Genomic DNA, 15670 nt, shown 5'->3' with positions numbered 1-15670 from the left:
GGTACATCATTTGGGACACTGAGTTACTGGCCAGCCACTTCTCAAGTTGTCCCCGAGTGATGCATTCCGCTTGTAAAAGGTAGGCGACCTCCGTTCCGTTGACGTATGAGCCGGAACAGCGTGAGGAACCACGCACGCGAACAGTATACATACACCATTTCGATTCCACACGTATCCTTTGATTTGGACCTATGTCGAACTCCCAGACCCTCCCAGGACCCGTCTTGATGGGCCTCGTTCACGATCCACGTCGGTAATCTCATCAATCATAACCATCCTCGTCAAAACCCAGCGCCCAGAGACCCTGAATGTACGCTCTTGCGGGGCCGCGACTCCAGACTGGCAAGCCAGACTTCGATGCTGTTCGTTTTTCTCGGCGCCGTCTGTCTTGGGTCCCTCGGTACTGCGGGTATGCGACATGCATACCCGGGGCCCCATCGAGGTTGGTGATCCCCATAAAGCCCCATGTTGCACTAGTTCGGCGGCAACCGACAACACACAATATTGGTCTTTGCCCATAACATCTCCGTTCCTTCGGTAAACATTGGTGAGCCCTGCACTGCTGAAAACAGCTGGCTGGTCACTCGGCGCGGCAAGCGCTGCGGGCGGGGACGAGCACAACGGTGAACTTCCTGACAACACGGAGAGTTACCGCCTTGAATGATCCCCACAGCCGGTAGGTAACTACTTACCTACGGCCAAAAGAGTGTCCTCTAATGAATATCAACGCCAATCGTGTCTACAATGCTCTGGTTGTGGCGTTGCTCATTAATAACTGATCCGTTATTGGAAGCTTCCGATCCACCTTTCCGGTCGAATAGTTGACAGTGGTTTCGCGGCACGTCACAGATATCACTGCTAAACAGGCTCTCAACCAAGTCATGGCAAACTGGCCCAGAAACCACGTATCGTTCTGCTAGACTCCTTCAATGCACTGATACCAATTTTCCTACCCCGGTTCTTTCGACTAGGGAAAAAGACAAGTCGACCGTGGAGATCCATGGAAATGACGTGTTAGTTGAGATTATATGATCAACATGCCGAGTCAATATAAGATGCCTAACCTACCCTCTAGTTTCCTGTTGCTTATGGCCCTTTCGAATCGTGAAAGGTCTCCGCCCGGCCTTAGTTGCCAAGCTGGAGTTGAGCACACAAGTGAAGCATGACTGGCCCTCGCGATTCGCAGGCTGGAGGAATCAGTGTTGACAAAAGTGACTTCCTCAACTGGGATACGAATCAAATTTCAGTATGAAGAAGGGCAAGAGCGATAAGTTACTATTCGAATGGCCCCCAGTGCTACTGAAAGACCCCTTGCTATAATCAAGAAAACTACAAGCACGCCATTAAGTGAGCCATCCTTGGTCACATGACAATGGCCAAGGCACCTGTGGCCATGGAGAGATGTTGAAGCTCATTCCCCTTTGGTCAAAGAATGGAGGAGGTTTAACAAAGAAAATCACCTTGCCATACCGTTTCGCCTGAGAGTCTGGCACTTAGAATTACCCTCTATCTGTGGACTTCGAATATACTAACATGCTCTATCAACCGACGCCTGTCACTCCATACTACTCCCCTAATAATACGGTCTCCAAGATGCAGGTGCGTATTGGCTGGGACCTCCTGAGTAGGAGGGTTGCATATACGATGGCGAGCCATACGATCCCGTGTAGAACCCGGTACCATATGGGTTGTAGGTATTCATTGGTGGGAGTGTAACGGCCCCATTCCTTATATTCCAGTTGTAGCCCCAATCTGCATTTTGCCCGGCGCCGGAGTAGCCTGGTTGCACATTGGACCTTACATATGGTCAATACTTTGCCTATTATGAAGCACCCGCTCGCTTGGATCGCCTTGCTAATGGCTTCATGTTCTGCGCAGGTCCTAGATAGAGTTGAAATTAGATAGCCACTTACCACGATGGCAGGTTCTGGTAGCCACCACCTCCTTGACAGGCTTGACACATTGCTGTTGTTGAAGTTTGGGTTACGTCTCAGAAACTGAGTTGCTTGGTTGCGATTCTGTTATAGTGAAAGTTAATATCGTAGTTGCTGGTATCTTGGTGGTTAACGGAAAGGGATATCTACTATCTAGCTTTGGTGGCAGCAGTTTTTTATACTGAGCCGGTCTCAGAGCGCTTGTTCAACTTGACGGTCGATGATACATATTATTTAATTTTATTGTCACAGTGACCCTTTAACACCGTACAGGTGAAGGAATCTGTCAACCTTTGACCCGACTCGGCGATATTTATCATTCTTAGGCTGCGTGCTCTGTCAGAAGTTGGTCATTTCCACTAATTTCTTGCGAACATTTACCCCAACAAGTCCGAGGTCATTTATCCATACGCTGACTTCCTATCAAGGATACCTGTCCATAGTCCGTTGCCAAGTTGGTGAAAAGTCTGCCGTACAACCCGTCGTTTCTGTACCGTAAAGTGGCCCAACAAAAGCACAAACCACCGCTGAGTATGTCTCAGCGGCAAGCCCGAGGCGTGGAGGCCAAAGCATCTGTCATCATCGGATTCTTCGAGGTTTTCCAAGATTTCACCCTCTCGCCTCATTCTCGCGCCACACTACATCCCTGAAGTCAACTGAGGTATACAGATAAACAACACGGACATTGTGGCGTTCCTGAAGGCAATTACCCCTATTCGCGTGCCCTACCAGGGAGCCGTCTTAAGCTCTCCCCTTCCCACTCAAAAACGCTGCCCCCCTCAAAGGTCAGCCCGTTCTCCAAAGCCAGCTTCACAACGGCTTCGTCACTTTCCGGGGCCATCCCCCTTTCACAAAAACCCCGTAAACGAGGTTCGCAACAGGCCCGGTGCTACGACAATCGTCGTGATCTTGGAGTCCCCCGGGCGGATGCCAGCCTCGAGAATGGCGCTGTAGCGCGCTCGCATCGCCGAGAGGGACTCGGTAGGCGGAGGCCGCATTGGCCGCTGATTCCCGCATTGTTGATGAGGACTGTACAGCGGAAAGAGCGTGTGTGAGAAAGATAAGCCTTTTCTTTTTTTTCCTTGAAAGGGGAAGACAGGTAGACGCTGCTGATGCTGATGCTGATTAATGAGCTACCTTATGTCCGAGTCTAGTGCCCCCGCACATCCCGTCTCACCCTCCCAGTTCCCAACTCCGGTCCCAGTCTGGCCCTCAGGCCTCCATCATACTCCTACGGCGTAAGACGGCTACATTCGCTTTCTTCCAGACGCTACTTTATGTTGGTTATTGATAGCGTATTCCCGACATCATCGTTCCTCCGACCCCAAGTCCTTCAAAGCCACCATGTCTTTTCCGATGCTGACAGTCTCAGAAGTGGTTTTTGCGGCCCCCCTCTCAACAGTGCTAGGGGTGGCAGCACTACTCATCGCAGTCCAGATGACGCGCACGTATTGGCGCCTCAAACACATCCCTGGTCCATTCTGGGCCAGGTTCACCAACGCTCAACGGGTACTCTGGGTGAAGACCAAGCAGGCGCATCTTATCCACCAGGAGCTTCACGATCAGTATGGCCCCGTCGTTCGAACGGGCCCCAACATGGTCATGTTCAACGATCCGGAGGCGATACCCGTTGTTCATACAATGAGAAAGGGATTTCCCAAAGTACCCATCCTCTCTCCCATAGCCTCTCCCCTTGAAAGGGTCTGACAACTATTTGTAGGCCCCATTTTACAATGTCTTCAAGGCTTACACGCCACACGGAGGCGCCATCACGGTTTTTAATGCTACTGATGAGGATGCCCTCAAGGAAATCAAGAACCCTGTGGCACCTCTCTACTCGGCGACCAATGCAATGACATTCGAGCCCATTGTAGATGAGGTTCTCTCATGCTTCTCTCAGAACATTGAAAAGCGATACTTGCAAAATGGCACAATCTTCGACCTTGCCGAATGGTCGAAATACTATGCCTTTGACGTCATGGGCATGCTCACCTTCTCGAGGCGATATTCATTCCTCGACCAAGGAGACGATGTTGGGGGTATGTTGCGTGCTATTATAGCCTATATGGAAAATGCAGCACCAGTAAGTCCCAAGTGTTCAAAGTGGGAGCCAGTGCCTCTGGGTAGTATCCTGACAAACTGCAGTTAACTCAGGTCCCGTGGGCGGACAAACTCCTTTTCAAGAACTGGCTTGCCCACGCCATCAGGCGCCCACCTTCCCTTCCCATAGCCAAATTCGTAGCAGAAGCCGTCTATGCGCGACAAGAGCAGATGGAGAAGGGGCATCAGCTTCAAAGAAGGCCTGATTTTCTAACCAAGTTCATGGAGCTGGCAACCGACAATCCCGAGCTCCCTTCTGGGTAAGGAAAATTCGTGTCACTCCAGTTAAGATGGCCGAACTAACGCATCGTACGTACAGAATTGTGTCTAATTGGACTTTTACGAACGTGATCGCGGGCTCGGACTCGGTTGGCTCTGTCATAACGACCATGATGTTCCACCTCCTGCAGCATCCGAACTGCATGCAAAAGCTCTACACCGAGCTGCAATCCGTCAATCTGACCCGTCCGCACCCCAGGCTGAGTGAGATACAGAGCCTACCGTACCTCGACGCCTGCATATGGGAGGCCATCAGACTACACCCGGCATTTGCGCTACCACTGGAGCGCGTGGTGCCCGAGGGAGGTATTACCGTAGGGGGTTATTACCTTCCAGAGGGTACCTGGGTCGGGGGCAATCCCTACGTTGTCAACCGGCATAAGCCTACCTTTGGTGCGGACGCCGAGCTCTGGCGGCCAGAGAGATGGCTGGAAGGGGACGAGAAATACAAGATTGGATTACAACAGGCCACCTTGACTGTGAGTAGTAAAACCTCCTTTCTGCCTCAAGCCAGCTTCCTGGGCCGGTTCATTCCATACAATATGAGCTCTCGCATTCAGCTGACGCAGATTCTCGCATCTCAGTTTGGTGCCGGCTTTCGGATCTGTATCGGACGCCATATAGGCGTCATGGAGATCAAGAAGATGGTATCCATGCTGATTCTAAACTATGATGTAAGTCAAGACTCGATGGCAGCGAGCAAGCACAAGATGGCCATGAGCTGACACTGCTGAAACAGATTGACATAATCGATCCGAAGCTCCTCCACATTGAGAATTGGTGGTTGCTCACACAAGAGAAGCTCCATATTCGAATCGCGAGACGTGCCATGCCCACGTCGTAGAATTAGTAACCATATGTCATTCCCAAGTAAGAGTCGATATTTCATGTGACATGTGTTGAGCAATAAAAGCCCTTTCTCACTGATAACACCTGCATATGAATAATAGGAGCCTCCACGTGTGCACCTATCCGCATCAGCTAAGGGCAAGCATAGCCCTTCTGACTGGCCCCATTTTCCACCTGAATTTGAGATCACTCATGCTGTGTAGACGCACAATCATCAGCCAATAAGACCTCGAAAGAAGCATCAGCTCAGTCGCAACAGAGTGACGGCTGCCAGGTCGAAGCCCGAGCTATGACTGGTCCATCTCGTCCAACGCAAACGGGATATGCACGTCTATATGCTAGCATAATAAAACATGCATCGATGTTATCAGTCATGAAACATCATGGTAAAACAGTATTAGTTAAGAAGCGATATGGCAAAACATGCGGAGGGCTCCTCAAAGGGCCATATAAGGGTGTTGGAATTCTTCTCTTGCCTTTAGATTTTCCTTCTCGCTCATTCTTGACACAACCCAGCATCACCTTCGGATATCGAGTCGAAGATAGCTGGACAGGGATTCTGCTCGAACATATACGTTCATAGTTTCATTTTAAAATTATTCAACACAAGGTCATTCAATATGGCAGACGAAATAGCTTCGCCCCAGTCGGTAGAACCTATAGCCATCGTAGGCATGGGTGAGTACTGATGACCAGACTCTAAGCCAACTGTGTCACTAATACCCTGATCAGGATGCCGCTGGCCCGGCGAGCAAGGGAGCCCATCGGATGTGGAAACACCCAACGCTTTGTGGGACTACCTTGTCGAGAGAAAGAACTCATACAGCGATTTCCCCGCCAATCGCATCAATCTGGAATCCTGGTACCACCCCGTCACAAGCCGTCCCGGGTCCTTCTACACGCGCGGCGGCTGCTTTCTCAAAGAGGACCCGCGCCGGTTTGACCCAACCTTCTTCGGAATGAACCCGCAAGAAGCCACGAGCCTGGATCCGGCGCAGCGCAAGCTCCTCGAGGTCGTCTACGAGGCGCTGGAGTCGTCCGGCGCCACGCTGGAGGCGCTGTCGGGCTCCAAGACGGGCGTCTTCGTGCGCAACTTCAACTACGACCACCAGCTCATGCAGTACCGCGACGCGGAGTACCCCGAGCCGTACAGCATCTCGGGCGGCGGCATCGCGCTGCTCAGCAACCGTATCAACTACGTCTTCAACCTGCATGGGCCGAGCCTCACGCTCGACACGGCGTGCTCGAGCTCCATGTACGCGCTGCACCTGGCGTGCGTGTCCATCCTGTCGGGCGAGTGTACGGCCGCCATCGTCGGGGGCTCCAACCTGATCCTGTCGCCCGAGGGCCAGGTGTTCTCCGCCTCCCTCGGCGCCGTCTCCCAGAGCTCGCGGTGCCAGACCTTCGACGCCGCCGCGGACGGCTATGCCCGAGCGGATGGCATCGGTGCGCTGTACATCAAGCCGTTGAAGCAGGCAGTCGCTGATAACGACCCCATTCGAGCCATCATTCGGGGCACGGCCATCAATGCGTATGTATCCTCGGAGGCGTTGCCAAGTCCCTGGAGCTGATCCTTTTACTCTCAGAAATGGCCGCACGGGCGGCATCACACACCCCGACCCGGACGGACAAGAAGACGCCATTCGGAGAGCGTATGAGCGAGCGGGCAATATCGATCCCAACGAGACGTTTTACTTTGAATGCCACGGCACGGGGACGCCAGTCGGCGATCCACTCGAGGTCGAGGCCATTGGCAGGTTCTTCGTAAAGGAGCGGTCCATGGAACGTCCTTTACACATCGGCTCAGTATGTATAGCTCGTGGACGTTCGCTGCGTGTGTATGCTGACCCTTCGAGTAGATCAAGAGCAATATGGGCCATTGTGAACCAGCAAGCGGCATTGCCGGAATCATGAAAGCGGTTCTTGCTTTGGAGCATGGAGTTGTGCCTCCTATTCTTGGGCTCAACAAGCTGAACCCCAACAGTGAGCTGCCCGAATTTCTGTTGCTCTCTGCCATTTCAAGGGAATTGTCTAATCATGCGCGTTTGCAGTTGATCTCCACAACGGAAAACTGAAGATCGTGCAAGAAATGACGGCATGGCCAGCCGGCAAGTTGCGACGAGCCAGTGTCAACTCGTTTGGATACGGAGGTGCCAATGCCCACACGATCTTGGAATCAATTGAGGAACTTGCACCCGGCCGAGGAGGGGTGCAAGCCAGATCAGAGAAGAACACCCCCAGCTTGAACAAAGGCAGCAATGAAGCTAATGGCACCCATGCCAATGGAACCAACGGCAGCAGCACCAACGGCGGTGGTATTCCACGCAGAAGCCAGTTTCTGCTTCCTTTCTCGGCGCACAATGAATCGACTTTGAAGAAGAACATTGCAGCAATCCGTGAAGTTGCCGGAAACTACGACATTCTCGACATGGCATATACCTTAAGCCACCGGCGCTCCAAGTTTGCAAGCAGAGTTTGCATTGTTGCCTCACAGGACAACGTAATAGATTCACTGAATGTCGAGAGCCTCGCCATCTCAAAGGCCAAGGGGTCACGCGATCTGAAACTTGGCTTTGTATTCACGGGTAAGCCCTCACTCCCCAAGGCATGATATTCGTGTAGGGCTGATGAATGACCCCATCCAGGCCAAGGAGCGCAATGGGCTCAGATGGGCCTCGATCTGATGGACAGCTTCCCCACTTACTTGAAGAGTATCCGTCAAATGGACCGTGTCTTACAGAGTTTAAGTGAGGCTCCAAGTTGGACAATTGAAGGTCAGTCATACCTACCCTTTCCATTAAGGGGCACAGAGAGAATGTAGTCCGACAGGTCCCTACCAGATGCCTTACGGGAACCCGAAGAATCCAGCATAGTTCGGCAGGCATCGATGTCCCAGCCGCTTGTGACGGCCATTCAAGTGGCACTAGTGGACTTGCTCTCCTCATGGAACATCAAGCCCGTTGTATCGATAGGACATTCTTCAGGTAGGACACTTTCAGACTCCCTCGCCATGGGGCTTCAGGCTTCTGCCTGCATTTTGCTAAGTTTAGAAATAGGGGAGATTGCCGCTACCTATGCTTCCGGACTGTTGAGTGCTGCGGAAGCAATCGTGGTCGCATATGCGCGTGGTCGTGAAGTGTCGGAGAACACGGCCAAAGGGGCCATGATAGCGGTTGGTGCGGGTCCCGAAATTGTCAGTCGGCACGTCGAGGATCTCGCTTCTCTCACAATCGCTTGCTACAACTCCCCTGAGAGCTTGACCATCAGTGGGGATGTTGAAGATATTGCAACTCTTAAGGAGCGATTAGACACCCAGATAATTTTCGCCAGGGTCTTGCATACAGATGGCAATGCCTACCATTCAGCCCACATGAAATCGATAGGGGCACGGTACGAGGACGAGGTGGCCGACATGCTATCCCAGCTCTCTTGGGCCGACAGAAGCCCAGGGAAAGCCCGAATCGAGTTTATATCCACCGTCTATGCTGATGTCACCAAGAAAACCCCGGACGCACGATACTGGCGCAGAAACCTCGAGTCGCCCGTTCGATTCAGTCAGGGACTGTCAAAACTTGTCGAGACCGTGCCCGTCGACTACCTTGTCGAGATAGGACCTCATTCAGCACTTCAAGGCCCGATTCGTCAGGTCGGCCAGGCGTTGGAATCTGGCAAGTCTCTTCCATACTTACCGACTCTCCTCAGACAGAAGGACGGAGTTGAAAGCGTCTTATCCACAGCTGGCGCTTTGTTCACCAACGGTCATGACGTTGACCTACTGCGCGTGAACACTATCGAGAATTACGATGGACAAACCAACACCATCTATGGCGGTAAAGTGGGTAAGATCATTGTCGATCTGCCCAAGTATCAGTGGCAATACAGCCGCCTATTGTACTCTGAAAACCGCTGGACACGCGAGTTCCGCCTTCGAACACATGCACGACACGACCTTTTAGGTTCCAGGATGCCAGGTGGGAACCGAAATGAGCCGGTGTGGAGAACTCTCCTGAAGAGCAAGAATGTACCGTGGCTGCGGGACCACCAAGTAAGTCACGGCCTGTTCCTTTTTAGTCCCAGTGACAATAGGTTGACAAAAGCAACACGTTCAGGTCGGGACGAACACGGTGTTTCCGACCACAGCCTACCTTGCGATGGGTGTCGAGGCCGCGTTGCAAGCTGCCGAGATCCATACCGTTGATACCTCTTTGATCCGAAGTTTCGAGTTCCGAGACGTCCTACTGCCTGCTGCGCTGATTGTTCCTGATGACAACCAAGGTGTTGAACTTATTACCAGTCTCCACCCGGAAAAGGGGTTTGCTGGTAGGAGTCAGGTGCCATGGCGCTTTAGCGTGACCTCCGTCATGCGTACTGGCGAGGACGATGTTTTCACAGAGCACTGCCATGGCAGGGTATCATATTCTTTCACATCACCGGGTCAATTTGCTCCCCATCCTCTCTTATCCGTCGTTTCTAACGTGAACGGTAGATTTGCCAGAAGCACTCAAACCGGACACAACCTCGGCACAAAAGCCTGTCTCCTCTGCTAGATGGTACGATGCTTTCTCGAACTCCGGTCTCAACTACGGCACCACGTTTCAAGGACTATCCCAAATACAAATCCCAGGACATGGGGAGAAACAAGAGGCAAGGTGCCTACTGGCTTCGGAGCCGACCAAGGATATGATGAAGGGGGAGTCCCGCTATCTCATACACCCTGCCGCATTGGATTCCGCCTTGCAGCTGACTATTATCGCCCATCACAAAGGGCGTTCCAGTGACTGTAGCTCGGCGTTTTTGCCTGTCTCTGTTGGGAGTCTCACTATTCACGTCAGACCCAACCCTAACACCGCTACCCCAGCTCTTCATGAAGCAATCGCCAAGACTACCCGCTGGGACGAACACGGATTTTCTAGCAGTGCCACCGTCTACGCCGCCAATACCCAGGACGCTGCTCCAATTGTCGAAGCCTCAAATATCGCCTTTTGGCGTCCCGGGATGAGTCGACCCTGCGAGAGGCGGGACAAATGGCGCCATTCACACGAATGAGTTGGAGTCCAGACTTCGACCTCTTAACCACCTCCAAAGTCGAGCGAATGTACCCTCGTTCTGGCAGCGGTGAGATGCCCGAGGTACCGATGCTCGAGCAACTTGCCTTGCACCAAATCGTGCAGTTTCACGAGCAGCATAGCGAGTTCGTTGTCGAGGGGTCCAAGTTCCCATTCCTTCAGCGGTACCTGGACTGGATGACGGAAAAAGCCAATCTTGCAAAGGAAGGCAAGCTACCAGGTGGGGAGAAGGTTGTGGCGCGGTCGCAGCTAGAACGTGACTTGGAAATGCAGAGACTCGCTGCTGCTCTCATGGAGCATCACGCCCCAGAGACTCGACTAATGGTTCATATGTACCAAAGCCTCCCAGCTGTGTACAGGGGCGAGATGACGGGTATCCAAGCCGCGGTACAAGACCACTTGCTCGACGACACTTATGAGTTCATGGAGCTCTACTCGGCAGGAAACAAAGCCCTCACGGAGATGGTCAAGCTTCTCTCGCACAAGAACCCTCGCCTCAAAATTCTCGAGGTAGGTGGCGGGACTGGCAGTGCCACCAAAGAGGTTGTGCCGGCTCTACGTGGCGACAGCTTATATCGTGGCTACGAAAGTTACACTTTTACCGACATCACCAGCTCTGTCTTGGCCAAGGCGCACGACAACTTCAAGCAATACAAGGGCATGCAATACGCCACATTTGACATGCAGACCCCTGTGAGCGAGCAGGGTTTTGAAGCGGATTATGATTTAGTCATCGCCTCGAACGTAAATCCTCCTTTCTACTCTCGCCCTTGGGGTTCGAGGCACTCAAGACCAACTAACATGGGATGCAGGTCATCCATGCCACTACTGATATACAAAAGACGCTGTCCAATGTGCGATCGTTACTCAAGCCGGGTGGGCACCTCGCACTTTTTGAGATTGTCCAACGTTTGTGCCTCCTTCCTCTTTATGTCCATTCTGCGCTGTACTTGAGCTAACCATGACCACCACCAGCGAGATTGTCGTCGGTCATGATTCTGGTAAGATCACCTACGTTTCCCCCCATCAAAGCATACATTAAGCTGATTTCATTTAAGGGCACGTTTTCTGATTTCTGGAATGGAGATCAAGACACCAACTTTCGCCGGACTGAGGGACCCTTCCTGACCCACGCGATGTGGAATGCCGTGCTTCCACAGTCGGGCTTCCGAGGTGTTGACATCAAGCTGGACAGCTTCGCCGAATACAAAGAAGCTGCCATCATTGTCGCGCGAACCATAGAGGACCCTATTCCGCATGCTTTGCCCAGTATCAAGGATGTCACACTAGTGAGTATCTCACCTGCTATCGTCGTTGCCAACTAGAAAATATGCTTACGAGGTGCTAGATCTACAGAATTGAGCCGTCGGACTTCGTGGTGGAGTTTGCACAGTTCCTGTCGCACAGACAGTACTCGGTTGAGCTTCTTCCCCTTACAACTCCTGACGACCTAGAAAGCAAAAGGGCAATATTCCTGGTCGAGATTGACCAACCACTGTTCACCAATGTCACCAACGAAGAGTGGAATTGCGTCAAGAAGCAGATACTCACGGCAAGCTCCTCCCTGTGGGTGACAAGAGGAAGCTTGGCAGCGGGTAAACATCCAGAATACGCTCTCATAACGGGTTTGGCCAGTGCACTTCGAACCGAGTCGAAGTCTACGAAGTTTCTAACGGTCGATATTGAGGTCGATGCGGACAACTTTCGGTTGGAAACGTTCGAGGACCTGATGAAGCTTGAAGAGCTGGCTGACAAACACCATTCGGACCGAGATACTGAGTTCAGGACCAAAGGGGGTCTCGTACACGTGTCGAGGTTGACGGCCGACGAAGAGCTCAATGACGCGGCAGCGCAGCGAGCTGAGCAGCGTTTGGCGGCACCGGAGCCACATCCCGCCGCAAACCTTGAACAAATCGAGTTTCGACTGTCTCTCGAGAAGCCAGGCGCCCCCGAAACTGTCCACTTTGAGGAAGTGCAGCCCCTGGTGGAGAAGCTGGAGGATGACAGCTGCGAGATTCGGGTCCAATCCCTTCGTCTCGGTCAGATGGTACGGTTCCTGACATGAAGGCATCGAAATATCACTGATTCATTAACAGCTTCGCGACTCGGTCTTGGATGGCCATTCCCGTCATCCGAAGGGCGGCGAGTTCTACGGCACTGTCCAACGTGTCGGGGCGGCTGTCACGTCCTTGACGCCAGGCGATGCCGTCTTTGGGATTACGTTTGGGCAAGTAGGCAATGTCGTACGGGTGAGGGAAGCTTTCCTGCACAAGTTGTCTTCCGGTGACAGCTTGGCCGACGTAGGTCTGCCTGTTGTATGTTACTGCGGCTGCCATTTTAACTCGGATATCTAGGTGGCCACAGCGAGTTTTGCGACGTATTCGGCCACATATGCCCTCTCTGTTCTGGGCAGAGTGAAAACTGGAGAGGTAAGGGAATACTTCTGGCTAATATGTTTTCACTTCACTTGGGGAAATGCTTACGATTGTTGCATAGTCTGTCCTTATCAGCTCGAATGCGGTTGATTTCACGTATGCAGCGTATCAAATCGCGAAGTACAACGGAGCCGAGGTACGTTTTCCATTTCCTACGTGCTCATATTGATGAACTAATAGTTTCTAGACCATTACGATCTACACTGCCGTCGAAAAAGCCAGCATGCTGTCGAATCTTGGCATCTCACCTACGCAGATCGTGTCCTCCGCGTCCGAGCTCCTGAAGCTCAACTCCGGGGTCGGTTTCGACGTCGTAGTGGCAGAGAGTTCTGAAGGCATCAGCGAGGAGTTCATTGCTCCTTTGGGCCGTCTCATCCAACTAGGAAATAAGAGTGTGCTTGAAATTGGGCAGAGGCGAAACTTGACCGTCACTTCGGTGGACCTAGAGAGCGTGGCATGCACAAAGCCAAGCATCATTGCTACGTAAGCGGTCTCTCTTCCTTGAAAAACCTGTGGATTTACTAATTCAGATTGGCCTCTGTCAGACTGACGCGTGAGATACAAGCCATGAATCTCCAAGAGGCATTCAAGCCGTATCCCGCCAAGGAGTTTGGAGTCGGCGACCTGCAGGCTGCGTTCATGGGGCTTAGCGAACCGGCGGTCGATACTCCTGTAATAGACTTTGGTTTGCAAGATGCGCATGCCATGGTTCCGGTAAGTGCACTCGTCGATGGCAGGAAGAGGAGAAATGACCCTCCTGACCTCCATCCCAGACTCGCCGTCTGGCCACCTCTATCTCATTTGATCCAGATGCGTCGTATCTATTGATTGGCTGCCTGGGTGGCTTGGGTCGCAGCTTCACGAAGTGTACGTGCTATGATATCCTCCTTCATTGAGTTTAGCGGTTTCGCAACCTACGTACTGACAATGCAATGCTTCAGTCATGACTGAAAGAGGTGCAAGGCAGTTCGTTTTTCTGTCGCGGTCTGGTGCACCCAGCCAGGAGGCCAAGCGGTTCATTTCTTGGCTAGAAAGCGTCGGTGCAAAAGCGACCATTGTTAAGGGGGACGTCGCATCGAGAAATGATGTGGACAGGGCCGTCGAGGCCGCCTCGAGTGTGACCAAGGGCGTCATCCAGGCGCCACTAGAACTCCATGTAAGTTTGGACGTGATGATAAATTTCCTACGTCAGTGGACTAACAAATATGGTAGGATGCCCTCTTCGAAGCCATGACGCTGGATGACTTCAATAAGACGATGCGGCCACGAGTCATCGGCACAATCAACCTACACGAGGCCCTGCTTCAGGCTCCTTTGGACTTCTTCATGATGTGGAGTTCGTGGACTAGCATCCTGGGATCTCTTTCCCAAGGCAACTACACGGCTTCCAACGCCTTCATGGACGAATTTACCCGGCACAGGCTGGCACTCGGGCTCCCTGCGACCTCGCTATCCCTCGGTCACATGCTCGATGTCGGCATCGTCAGCTACAACCTACAGTACCAGGAGAATATCAACCGCATGGGTATGTATGGCAACAGCGAGCAGGAGTTCCTGCAGTACTGCGAGGCCGCCGTCGCGGAATCGTCGGCGGGCGTTCTGGCGTTCCCGGCCGACAGCTCGCTGAGCAGGGGCCACCTCCTGGGCGGGCTGGAGCCCCGGGGGCTCCGCGCGAACAACCACCGGTACCCCGTGGCGGACATGGCATGGCACGACGACCCGCGCTTCTCGCACCTCATCGCAGGTTTCCACCGCTTGGGGAAGCTGGAGTCGTCCGGCGGCGGCGCGGGGGGCAGTCCCGGAATCGTGGTGGCCGGCGACGACGACGAGAACGGCACGCTCGAGGACCGGGTGCACAGGCGCGTGGCGAGGCTGCTCTACGTGGCGACGGACGACATCGAGCGCCGGCGGCCCATCAAGAACTACGGCATCGACAGCATGGTGGCGGCGGAGCTGCGGAACTGGCTGTTCAAGGCGACGGGGGTCAACGTCCCGCTGTTGGAGCTCTTGCATCCCACCATGAGCGTGGAGGCTTTGGGCAAGAGGGTGGAAAGGGAGCTGGGAGGTGCTTAGGCGGCTACTGTACCTGTTCATTAGTAGATAACGACTGTACTTTCATTCTTGACCCGGCCTTTTTTCTGCGATGATAATGTAGCATAATGTAGATGTATTAAAATAGCGTTTGCTGTATTCCCTCTCTTTGGTATCCAGACGTAACGTAAGTACTGCTGCAGCCCCTGAATATCCCATCCTAGCACAAATCTTGCTAATATCGACACCTTTCCAAACAATAAGGACTGACCTCTGGATTTATTATGTGTCCAACGGATAAATAAGACCGGCAGATGGGACTAACTCGTCCGATGTGTGCGCACTTCATGACTCAAATGTGCCGCATTGCCCGCACGAGCTACAGCAGAGCCACGAGTCCGACTGTGTTGCGACTGCTGCCACGAATGCACTGGAGGGAGACGCAACGTCATTTATTCCAGTTTGCAACATCGGCACTGCCTCTACACAAAACCATCGGCATACTTCACTTCGCCCACCAGCCGGCAATAAGTCATGGACTGGCTGTCAAGGCCGCGGAAACACAACAAGCCAATCGCATCCGAGTACGAGTGCGCGCCAGTGGATCGCCGTGCTCCATTGGTCCTTCTCGAGGGCGACTGCCAACCTCTGAAACACCCGGGCCTTCGTTGGTGTCTCTTGCAGGACTCTCCCATAGGCCATGATATCCGCGCCAGGTGCCTGATGTAGGTGCCAAGCAGGACCGTCAGCTGCTATTCTTCTGCTTTGAACATGCTTTTCCCAGCAGCCCGGATGCATACGTATGCAGATCAAATATAACGAAGACACTGATGATTCCCGAATACGACATCTGAATCGGTTTCGACAACGCAACCACCACAAGCCCCATTAAGGCAGTGTCAGTCGCGTATGATGTGCATCGAGTCAGCCTTCGCACGCATTGGAGCGCTTCATTCATCGATCCGTCGGAAAACCA

General features: G+C 52.9%; 2 protein-coding genes across 2 annotated transcripts; both read left to right on the top strand.

Moving 5' to 3' along the window:
• Positions 1-3278: 3278 nt before the first annotated feature.
• Positions 3279-5157, top strand: PG998_008654 (cytochrome P450 oxidoreductase; the record flags this gene model as incomplete). Its single annotated transcript, XM_066875470.1, has 5 exons — positions 3279-3596; positions 3655-4017; positions 4089-4294; positions 4354-4987; positions 5053-5157. 5 exons carry the CDS (start codon positions 3279-3281, stop codon positions 5155-5157), a joined length of 1626 nt encoding a protein of 541 aa, XP_066731415.1.
• Positions 5158-5782: 625 nt separating this feature from the next.
• PG998_008653 (uncharacterized protein) lies at positions 5783-14736 on the top strand (the record flags this gene model as incomplete). Its single annotated transcript, XM_066875469.1, has 22 exons — positions 5783-5840; positions 5895-6693; positions 6749-6968; positions 7022-7145; positions 7214-7747; positions 7808-7936; positions 8219-9207; positions 9272-9596; positions 9649-10161; positions 10221-10972; positions 11041-11137; positions 11204-11229; positions 11287-11517; positions 11577-12275; positions 12325-12528; positions 12583-12657; positions 12725-12799; positions 12851-13146; positions 13194-13377; positions 13437-13530; positions 13605-13819; positions 13876-14736. The coding sequence occupies 22 exons, from the start codon at positions 5783-5785 to the stop codon at positions 14734-14736; spliced, it is 7500 nt and encodes a 2499-aa protein (XP_066731414.1).
• Positions 14737-15670: the final 934 nt, after the last annotated feature.

The sequence above is a fragment of the Apiospora kogelbergensis genome (assembly GCF_038363985.1).
Source record: "Apiospora kogelbergensis strain CBS 113332 chromosome Unknown utg000005l_segment0_segment0, whole genome shotgun sequence".
Lineage (NCBI taxonomy): Eukaryota > Fungi > Ascomycota > Sordariomycetes > Amphisphaeriales > Apiosporaceae > Apiospora > Apiospora kogelbergensis.
The sequence above is the reverse complement of the archived record's forward strand: the minus strand, read 5'-3'. Positions and strand labels throughout refer to the sequence as shown.